At 39.2% G+C, this 11,408-nt stretch overlaps 1 protein-coding gene across 1 annotated transcript in view; it reads right to left on the bottom strand.

The window, feature by feature from the left end:
- The window catches only part of DOCK10 (dedicator of cytokinesis 10), a 242,485-nt gene that overhangs the window by 137,484 nt on the left and 93,593 nt on the right, over window positions 1-11,408 (bottom strand). The window contains exon 3 of the mRNA XM_007955659.2: window positions 9,241-9,330. Coding sequence (XP_007953850.1) covers window positions 9,241-9,330 — 90 coding nt within the window. The remainder of the gene's footprint in view (window positions 1-9,240; window positions 9,331-11,408) is intronic.

The raw sequence follows: 11,408 nt of genomic DNA, 5'->3' as shown, positions 1-11,408 counted from the left end.
TGTGCATTTATTGCTATAAATTGGCCTCTGATCACTGCTTTTGCTGTGTCCCAAAGATTTTGGTATGTTGTGTTTTCATTCTCATTTGATTCAAAGAATTTTTTAATTTCAATTTTTATTTCTTCTCTTACCCAGTCTTTCTTATGGAGAGTGTTGTTTAGTTTCCATGTGTTTGCTCTTTTTCCATTGGGGTCCAGTATTATCTTCTGTATCTGTGTTAATTGGTTTCCCTTTTCTTTGTTGAAGAGGGTCTGTGTAGTCTTTCTGCCTATTCTGCCATCTTACTGGCCTGAGTTGGCTCTTAAAGTGCCTTGTAGGTAAAGGGACACTATGTATACTAACACCTTGTGTGATAGACAATGTCTGTCCCATCTTCTCAGGTTTAATCCATGGTAATTAAGTTGTGTTCATAGATTTCTGAAACTGCTCTGGTAAAGACCACTTCTGAATTACCAAATCTATGGAACCTTATCTTGATTCTTCTGCATTTTCTACTGTGCCTCCTCCCACTGTCTCTCCTTATCGACCCTCTCTCTCTTCAATTCTGAGATGAGTTCTTCTTGTTCTCCTCTTACATCTCTGCCTACTCCAATTCTCCTTCCTCTGTAGAGTCCTCTGTGCCATCCCCTTAAATGGGAGGTAAATCAGGTACCCGACTTCTCTGCTTTTCTGGGCAAGTCCTTTCAGGCCCAAAGCTTCAATTTTCAATTTCAGAGCAACTCCGAACACAACAGTTGTCAATTATATCTCCTCAATATCTTTACTATCCCCAGAACCGCACTATCATATGTTAGTATTGTTGTTGTTGTTGTTATGTGCCGTTGAGTCAAACCTGACTCATAGTGACCCCTCCTTGGGTTTCCGAGGCAGTATCCCTACGGAAGTAGTATTGCCCAACCTTCCTTCCGAGGAGTGGCTGGTGGGTTTGAACCGCCAGCCGTCTGGTTAGCAGGCAAGTGTCTTAGCCACTATGCTACCAGAGCTCCCTATGTCAGTATAGATCTTTCTAATGGCCCATCTCAGCTACTGAAACAAATAGTCTCCAATCTGTCCCACTTTTCATCAGTTTTAGAGGACCTGACTCACCCTCCAAACATAACTGATCCACTCTCTAGTCTTGATTTCAGTTATTTTTTTTTCTAACAAGTCAACCAGATCTTGCTTCTCTAGCTTAAAGTAATACTCCAGTAATAGTAGTACCCCTATGAAGCCCTTGTCAGATGGTATCGCAATAATCTGATTTTAGGTCTGTTACTTCCTGTCGGGTGGTGAGCTCTTGAGGTGTACTTCTGTTTGGCATCATTAGCCTAGTAAGCAATAAATGTAGAATAATAAAACCATCCCAACCTGTCATCCAATGGACAACACTCTTTGCTGCAGACACTCTGACATTTAATACAATGGGACGCCATAGTAGCAGTCAATCAACTGAAGAAGAACTTCATAGTAACAATGTAACCCTTTAAAACATACAGTAATTAATTCCACTGAAATGAATTGAGAGTAGCAGATTCTGTATACCCTAAAGAAGCAGCTTGCATATGCCAATGACATCACACATACTGCTAGATCAAGAGCAAGAATAACCTAATAATGAGGTAGGAAATTGACCGAAAATTTTAAGGGCTGAAAAGGTGTTCTCTGGACCTTTATGATCATTTTTATTTAACTTTAAACTTTGAAATTAACCTTGTGATCACTTATAATTTGCTGTATGAAGATAACCCAAAGAACAGCCAGCACTAGAGCCTTGTGGGGTTTTGCCCATGTATTATAAGGGAGAGGAGTCCCTGGATGACTCAAACAGCTGAGAGCTTCACTACTAGATGAAGGGTCAATGGTTCAAACACACCCAGAGGAAGACAGGCCTGGTGATCTGCTTGCAAAAGATCACAGCCTTGAAAACCCTATGGAGCAGTTCTACTCTGCACACACGGGGTTTCCATGAGTTGGAAACCACTCAGCAGCAGCTGACAATGACAACATTTGCAAGGGGTTTACTCACTGAACAAAGACAGACATTTTCTAGACAAATTATACGAATTAAGAAAGAATGCAGGTTTTGACCATGAAAACAAAGAATGTATTTGATCTCTCAGCATGAATATTCTTTTTCTACATAAGCATCCGCCTTCATGAATGTGCCCATCAAGGTGCACCTAATAGCTAATTCAGCTTTATTTGAGCTACACTGTGCCCCTAGTTCGTGATTGTCTCCTTGGAACAGATTTACATCAACATTGCCCAAAGGTGTTTCTCAAGAGACTTGGGCAAAAATTGATAGAATTTCTCCATGTTTCATAGAAGATTCCCTTCAAAGACAGGCTCAATGGATACCAGCAAATTAAGGACTCTGAGAATGTGTGTGAAGTGTATGTATTGTGTGTGTGTGTGTGTGTGTGTGACACCTACGAGCAGTCTATCAACCTGGCTTTTTTTGAACATTTAGCATCTGTGAAATTCATTTCTGCTCTGATCTCAACCATGAGTTCTTCTGGCTTTTAATGTGAATTTTCAATGGAATCAGAGATTTAAATAGTTTTTACTGTGTTTACCTTCATTCTTATTTGTATTTTCCATTCAGTCCTGGGTCCTATTTTGATTATTATCTTTGGGAGAATTCAACTGTATCTGGTTTGGGCCTCCTGCATCAAATTTGAGCTTTCCCATGTTCCACTAACCTAGTATTGTTTGGATGAGAGAGGGCATAATTGTTGTTTGTGTGTGTATGTGTGGGTGTTTGTAGGCATAGGTATACATGAAGATATAGATATTTACTTATATCCTTTTAATGTTGTTCGCATACCTCTTATGTCCCTGAGAGTTCTACCTTGACCAAAGTGAGACTTGGGATCCTGAGCCCATTCCTTTCTCCCCATTTCATCATTATTCCAAACCTGTTCAAGGTCGGTTTCCTGATGCTGCCAAGAGCACCGTGGGCAGAGTAACTTACTGCGTTAGTAGAACTCTGTCAGTGTATCGCCCAGAAACTCAGCTCAAATGGTCCCCAGACCCCTGTACCCCTTGAGCCACAGTATCATTCCCAATTCTCTACTCTCCCATCTTCTTTTGTTAAGAAAGACCAAACCAAGAGCTTAGTTCTAATTAGCGTACTGAGTTTCCAGCTTTGTATTATCCCTTAGTGTATATTAAAATGAAAAGTTTGCTGTAGAAGTTTTCCTTATGAAGTCTGCATCCTATTTATAGAACCTTTAATTGCTGCCCTCCCCCAGTGGGAGGGTGTAGTGCTCATCTCATCCTGGCAGTGTTTGCTTTTTTTAAGTGTAATAGATGTTGATTTTATGCCACTTACAAGGTTCACAAGGAGTTCTGATGATGTAGTGCTAAGGCACCTGACTGCTAACCAGAAGGCTGCCTGTTCAAACCCACCAGCCTCTCCTTGGAAGGAAGATTGGGCAATCTACTTCTGTAGCAATACCAGCTCAGAAACTCAAGGAGGGGTTGCTGTGAGTTGGGACAATGATCTCCCCTTGCTATTTTCCAACTGTTTTTTGCATCCACTGATATTTGTTTCTAGAAACTCGGCACTGGGATTATTAGTAGCCCTATTTAAAGGTGGAGAAACTCAGGCATGTATGTTAAAACATAGCTCCCCACCAAAAAAAAAAAAAAAACAAAAAACGAATTCATGCTTTTGAATTGTGGTGTTGGAGAAGAATGCTGAAAATACCATGGACTGCAAGAAGAACAAACAAATCTGTCCTGGAAAAAGTGCAACTGGAATGCTCCTTGGAAGCAAGAATGGCAGATTTCATCTACTTTGGTCATGTGGTCAGAAGGGACCATTCCCTGGAGAAGGGTATCATGCTTGGTAGAGTAGAGGGTCAGAGAAAAGGGGGAAGACTCTCAACAAGATGGATGGACACAGTGGCTGCAGTGACAGGCTCAAGTACAGCAAAGGTTGAGAGGATGGCATAGGACCGGGCCGTGTTGCATTCTGTTGTACATGGGGTCGCTATGACTCAGAGCTGACTTGATAGCACCCAACAACAAGCCAAAATGAAGGACTTTGTCCATTATGAGTAGTGGAAATGTCTTCCTCAAGTCAGATTATTAAGCACATGACTTAAAGGAACTTATCAAAGGTTCAGATTTCAGAGACAGCATAATAAAGTGGAAAACAGCATGCAGTAAGCAGTCCCAGGGATTGGTGTCTTAATTCTGGCTCTGTGTGACTTCTAGTAAGTTTTTAATCATTCAGAGCCTGTTTGGCAGACTGTAAAAGAGGTGGGGAAATCTTTGTCACAGTTGTTGTCACAGGGTGCTCAAAAATATACACAGAAGTGCTATTTTGCTCATTTATACCTTGATGTTAACATAACTGCTAAGTGTGTTAGTGGACGTATAATTAACCTATACTGTTATGTGAAAAAATGGTTAACCTTACACATAACAGATAAGGAGGATAATGATAATACCAGAGCAAATAGAAAAGGGAGAGATTGCTTATTTTATCTAACGTCCACTAGAAATATTGTCATTCCAGATTTCAAAGAAGGGAATGCCCATTGTCTTTCAAAAGAGGTTGCTGTCAAGTGTGTTCCGACTCATAGCAACCCCTCCTTGGGGTTTCGACTCACAGTGACCCCTCCTTTGGTTTCCAAGGCAGGAGCTCTGGTGGCATAGTGCCTATGGCATTTTGACTGCTAACCAGAAGCCTGGTGGTTCAAACCCACCAGCCACTCCTCAGGAGGAAGATTGGGCAATCTACTTCCATAGACATACTGCCTCGAAAACCCAAGGAAGGGTCACTATGAGTTGGAATTGACTTGACGGCAGTGAGTTTTTTTAGTTTATATCCACCAAAGTAGATTGCCCAGTCTTCCTTTTGAGGAGTGGCTGGTGGGTTTGAACCGCCAGCCTTCTGGTTAGCAGTCAAATGCCTTAGGCACTACACCCCCAGAGCTCCTGATAAAAAGGCTGAGAGTTGTCAAAGTAGAATGATGTGAGCGATAACAAAACATTTTTATTGAGCTAGATGTGTTTAAACAAGGTTCTGGCTAGGCAGTATGATGCCTAGCAACCATATCATTTGTCTTTGACATCCTGTGGGGTGGTCATAGGCCATTTTAATACAAGGTGGACCAAGCAGGTTGCTTATTGCAGCACACGCTGTAAGGAAAATACGTGTTTCTAGAAAACTCTATGAATTTCAGTGAATTCATTTAAGTGCTGACTTAACCTAGTTTCAAAAATCCAGTCAATGTTTCTCAATGTATGGTCCACAGACCATATGCAACAGATACTGGGGTTGTTAGGCCAAAGAGTAAGGAAATATTCCTTCTGGGGGGTGGTTCTAGCAAAGCACCACACTGGCAGTTACCACTGCGATAAAGAGCCAGGGGCCACCAGGACTAGACAGTATTGGTCCAGACACTGGGCTGTGCATCGTTTTAGCTATATGATACTGGGCAAGTTTCTCAATCTTTCTAGGAATTAATTTCCTTGACATTAAAGGGTGATGATGAGATACTGATGATGGAGGAGGAGAAGGAGAAACATATGCTTGTAGTTCCTGCATGTAAAGGGCTTAGAAGAGTATTTGGCACAAAGTAAGCAGTACATAAAGGTTAGCTGTGATCACCAGCTGGGGCCAAGACCAGTGGTCACACTAGGGTTGGTGTAATCCACTGCAGTAACTCATGGTATCCACCTCAACCCATGGGACTTCCTCCCATGGCAGACCATGCAGATCCATAGTAATGCTTATTACCAATTTTTACAATTAAACAATATGTGATAAATATAATTGTAAATTGCTTAAATTTAATATTTCTTAGATTACATGAATACTAACAAAAATTGTTTGATGAATTCTTTTTGCCTTGAACTACAATATTATTTACAATAATGTTAGTATCTCAGCAGAAGCTTTTCAAAATTTTTTCTTCTTTTTTCCTTTTAATTACTACTTTGTTTTCAGAAAAGTAATTGATGTAGTTTCAAAAATACTAATTACATTATTTTGAAGTTTGAAATTACTACAGAAGAAATTTTGATAAAATCTCCAACCACAAAAACACCAGCAGCAATGACACCAACAATGCATGCTTGTAGGGCATGCAGATGAAACCACATGGTTCAAAGTGTCCTTGTCACCTTTGAGTAGTTCTCAGGAGAAGGGAGAAGTTGAAGGTGAAAGTGAGAAAAGGAGGATTAACCCCAGGCTGCAACCAGCTGAAGGGGAATTAAGATGGGATTAGAGGGGAGATATATTCCCCCAGGAGAAATATTAAGAGGAAAGCAAGTTTTGTAGTCAAACTGTGCTTCACTGAAGATGATCTCAGGGAATTACAGAAACAAGGGATCAATCTGGACATTTGTTGAAGTTGCTATACAGAAGCCCATGACCCCCAAACAAACAAACAAATAAAAAAAACCTAAAGACCTCCTAAGAACTCTAGAAAAGGTCCTCAGGTTTGGTAAAGTAGAGAGTCAGCAAAAATGATGAGAACCCTCAGTGAGATGGATTGATACAACAGCCACAACAATGAGCTCAAACTACCAGTGGTCATGAGGGCGGTGCAGGACTGGGCAACCTTCAGTTCTGTCATGCAGAAGAGCTCCATGACTTGAAGGTAAATGACAACAACAACAAGAACCCTGGAACAATTCTCAGAAGTCTCCAGGGTTACACTGATCAACTTTTCAGGCTGCCCTTCTCCTTGGGAAAACAGCTATATTTGAGACCTTAGTTTGTTTCAGACACTGGCAGAAAGGATACTGAATTTGTTCCAAGATTTAGAATGTGGGCTAATCAGCTCTACCTGTAGATATGCTTAGCAATTTAAAATTAAGGTGTGGTAAGAGGCAAGAGCTGAAGTCCGCTGGATCCAGATCAAAGACTTTGAGGACCCATGGCAAAAAGCTAAGAACCCCTAGATCATGCAATTTTTTTACACCCATAAGGGAATTGTTGAAACATTTGAAATAGACATGTGCCCAATACACCCAGAAAGACAGAAAAAAGACCATGAAATTAGAAGTCTAAAGTCATGAGAACATTTGTAAATCTATAGCTGTTAGCTTAAAAATGATAAACAAGGATTTCAGATAAACTTAATTGGTTTTTATGACTGGCAAAGAAGCTCAGAAGAAACAATGATAAAGTAAAACACTTATGAGAAACATCATATGATGTTTTCATTATCAAAGTAAAACAATAAAAAAAAAGAATCTGAAGTAGTCTATTAGGTGACCACCTAATGACCTGAAGAATGATGTTGGATTTTAACTTTTGGAGACAAGTATAGGGGACAGACTTGGGTTGTTTCCAATCCAGGCAACATTTAAAATATATATATATATAGTAACTATTTTTTCCCCAAATATATTTTAATTACCAACATTTATTTTGTGGCTATGGTAACAATTCAGAAGTATATAAATTAAAATCAATTCCTCCCTTTCCCCTACATTCTTGAATGTGTATTTGATAACACAGGATAGCATTCTAAGGACGGTAAGAGAAACAGTTCTTAAACATGATAAAGACATGCCAGAACCAACATAAATAAATAATTTCATAAATCAGAACTTCCCCTAAAATCAAGAATAAGGCAAGTTCCCAGTGTTAGCCTTACTATTCAACACTGTTTTAGATAAAAACAGAAACAAAAAACTAAAGAAGCAATATACCTATTGGAAAAAAAGAAAATATTCATTGTTTGCATATGATGTGACTATACACCTAAAGATTTAAGAAGAACTATTAATTATTAGAATGAGAGTTTAGTAAGCTAGCTTATGCATATTCAAAACTCCATGGTTGTAAAAAGATATTTGCAATGGACAGTAAGACAAGGGAATGGATTTTAAGAATCCCACACAGATGTGTAGCAAAACTATAAAAATACTCCACAATAAATTTAATAACAAAGTTAAAAACATTTATGAAGAAACTACAATATTTAACTGAAGAACGCACAAAACTTCTGCTCAAAAAGTTAGAGTTAAGAATTACATATCATAAACATTTCCAATCCTTTGCTAAGTTAACAGATTTTCTGCAGGATATTTTATAGACTTTATATCAATAATTCTTGATATGAACACTGAAAATGATTTGGAAATATTTATTTTGAGATGAACAGTGATGCCCTACTTGATCATAAGACTTCCTCTAAGGCGAATTGATGTCACACATTATTTTTATCAGCAAATGTGGAAACAGTATACTCAGATATCCTGATGTTATAATAAATCTGCACTTTTTCTACCTCATTAGAAGGTGTCGTAATTCAATATGAACTTTGGGAAATAAATACAAAATAATGGAATTGGAAAAAAAAAAATCAAAAAGTATTTTTATAGCAAAATGTGATCTGGGTTGACTACTACAACATATAATATGTGTGATCATAAAGAATACATGGGATTCTGATTGTACACTGGTATATTATATACGCTAGTAAGGCTAGCTTACATTAATACAAATATATTTAAGAGATGAGAAAAGATTTTGCTATTGTGTGAAATTTTAATTAAATTCTAACCCAGGCAAACAATTTTCCCAGAATTGAAGAGTCCATTGATAGTCCATCACTTTCAGTTTGACCTGGGCTGGGCTAAATCATTATGGACTGTCTTTATTCATTCATTCATTTGATAAACATCTATTAATTTGTAGTTGTGGACCGTCACAGTGTGACACAGAACAAGTAGGTCTGTCCCAGTCCTTGCCTGCTCTAATGCAGTCTGCAGTCTGGTTGGGAAAAGAAGCACTTGCATAAGATTCTTAGACACCAACTAAAAGCAAGTAGATACTACGATATCAACAGACTTTGACCAATTCCTTAAAACCGTCTACAGGGTCTTCACCATTAGTTATTTCCATAGTTAGTACTTGAAAGAAATGTAATATACCTCTTATAATAGAAACCCTCTTATCCAGAATCCATGCATAATATGGCCTTACCTACAACCCAGTCCAAAGAAGCAAAATGGTACTAAATAATTTAATTAAGAGTTCTCAAATATTTCACAATGTAAGGATTTTGAGTAAAAAGAAAAGACAAGGGGGAACACCAAAACTTGAATAGAAACTAGAAAATGAAAAATACTTAAGAGGAAAATGGAAAGCATTGATGGGTGCTGAAGGCTCAAAGACTAATCACAGCCAACAGAATGCTCTCTATAGTAACAGTAACCTTGTTTGTAGTCAGAGCTACCTGAGGAAAGCAACACTTTATACATAAAGCAATAGAATCTCACAGTTACCTCTTTCACCAGCAAACTTTCTGCTTTGTTTGCGGCATCTTCAGGCACCGTTGAGTACAATGTTCGGATATCCCACGGCACAGTGGTTGTCTGAGAGGCACAATGAAAAGAAATTAAGCCCTTCAATTTAGAAACATTGAGCAGACTACCAAACTGCAAACACAATTTGTTGTTGTCATGTGCCATTAAGTCGGACCCAAGTCACAGCGACCGCTCCTTGGGTTTCTGAGGCAGTATCACTACTGAAGTAGATTGCCCAGCCTTCCTTCTGAGGAGTGGCTGGTGGGTTTGAACCGCCAGCCTTCTGGTTAGCAGTCAAGTGTCTTAGGCACTACGCTACCAAAGCTCCTGCAAACACAATAGGGAAGCTATTTCCGATCTTCATATTTAAGGATAACAGAAGTTTTTATTTATTTTTTTATTTTAAGAGCTTGTTTTACATTCAACGTAACTGGTACATTTAGTTTCATTCCCCATTTACCATGTCCAATCCTAACCCAGTCTCCTCCCCTCCCTACCCTGTAACCCTCCCCCTATGCCCCTCATATTTATGCACTCCTGCGTCTTCAGTTCTTATCATCGCTTTGAGTAGCATTACTGGCACAAATAACATTGTGAAGAACGGTGATTCCAGAACACTTCATTGTGTTCCTGTGGAACCTATACATAGACTAAGGCAGATGTTCAAACAGAACAAGGGGATACTGAGTGGTTTACAATCAGGAAAGCACCATGTCAGGGTTGTATCCTTTCACCATACTTATTAATTTTTATGCTGACCAAATAATCCAAGAAGCTGGACTATGTGAAGAAGGACATAGCATCAGGGTTGGAAGAAGACTCATCGACCACATGGGACATACACATAGCACAACCTAGCTTGCTGAAAGTGAGGGAGACTTGAAGTACTTACTGATGAAGATCACAAACTACAGCCTTCAATATGGATCACAACTCTACAGAAAAACATGAAATCCTCACAACTGGACCAACAAGCAACATCATAATCAATGGAGAAAAAAGACTGAAGCTGTCAAGGATTTCATTTTATTTGGATCCACAATCAACACCGATGGAAGCAGCAGTCAAGAAATCAAACTACATATTTTGTTGGGCAAACGTGCTGTAAGAAACCACTTTAAAGTGTGGAAAAGCAAGGATGTCACTTCCAGGATTAAGGTGTGCCTGACTCAAGCCCTGGTATTTTCAACCGCTTCATATGCATATGAAAGCTGGACAATGAATAAGGAAAACCACAGAGGAACTGATGTATTAGAATTATGGAGTTGGCAAAGAATAGGAAATATACCACAGACTGCCAGAGAATGAACACATCTGCCTTGGAAGAAATACAGCCAGAATTTTCCTTAGAAGACAGCATGGCAAGACGTCGTCTCATATACTTTGAACACATTATTGGAGACACCGGTCCCTGTAGAAGAACATCATGCTTGGCAAACTAGAGGGTCAGCCAACAAAAAGGAAGACCCCCAATGAAATAAATTGACACAATGGCTACAACTAGGGGCTTAAACACAGTAACAATTGTGAGGATGGTGGAGGACCTGGCAGTCTTTTGTTCCACTGTACATGTTGCTGTTGTTATGTGCCGTCAAGTCAGACCCGACTCATAGCAACCCCTCCTTGGGTTTCCGAGGCAGTATCACTACAGAAGTAGATTGCCTCATCTTCCTTCCGAGGAGTGGTTGGTGGGTTTGAACCACCAGCCTTCTTGTTACCAGCCAAGTGCCTTAGGCACTACACTACCAGAGCTCCCCCACTGTACAAAGGGTCACTATGAGTTGGAACCAACTCAGTGGCACCTAATAATAACAACCACTGGCATTAGTATAGTTTCTGTTTTACCATTACAGTCCACAATTTTAAGCTCAGTTTCCCTTCCTGCAGAAAACAAAACTAGGTATTTTGACTTTAGTGTATTTCTATTGGTACATTCAATTTATTGGTGATGTTAAAATCAATACGATATGGAAAAAACTTTAAAAGTTAGTTTTATTTCAATTCTATAGTAAATACCTTTTAAAATAACCACAAAGGCGGGAGTCTGTCAAGATGGCGGACTAGGCAGAAGGATTGCACAGACCCTCTTCAACAAAGAAAAGGGAAACCAATTAACACAGACACAGAAGATAATCTTGGACCCCTGA

Source organism: Orycteropus afer, unplaced genomic scaffold (genome assembly GCF_000298275.1).
Source record: "Orycteropus afer afer isolate SDZICR_OR568_19922 unplaced genomic scaffold, OryAfe1.0 scaffold00002, whole genome shotgun sequence".
In the NCBI taxonomy this organism is placed as follows: domain Eukaryota; kingdom Metazoa; phylum Chordata; class Mammalia; order Tubulidentata; family Orycteropodidae; genus Orycteropus; species Orycteropus afer.
Note: the sequence above shows the minus strand (reverse complement) of the source record. Positions and strands in the feature narration are given on the sequence as shown.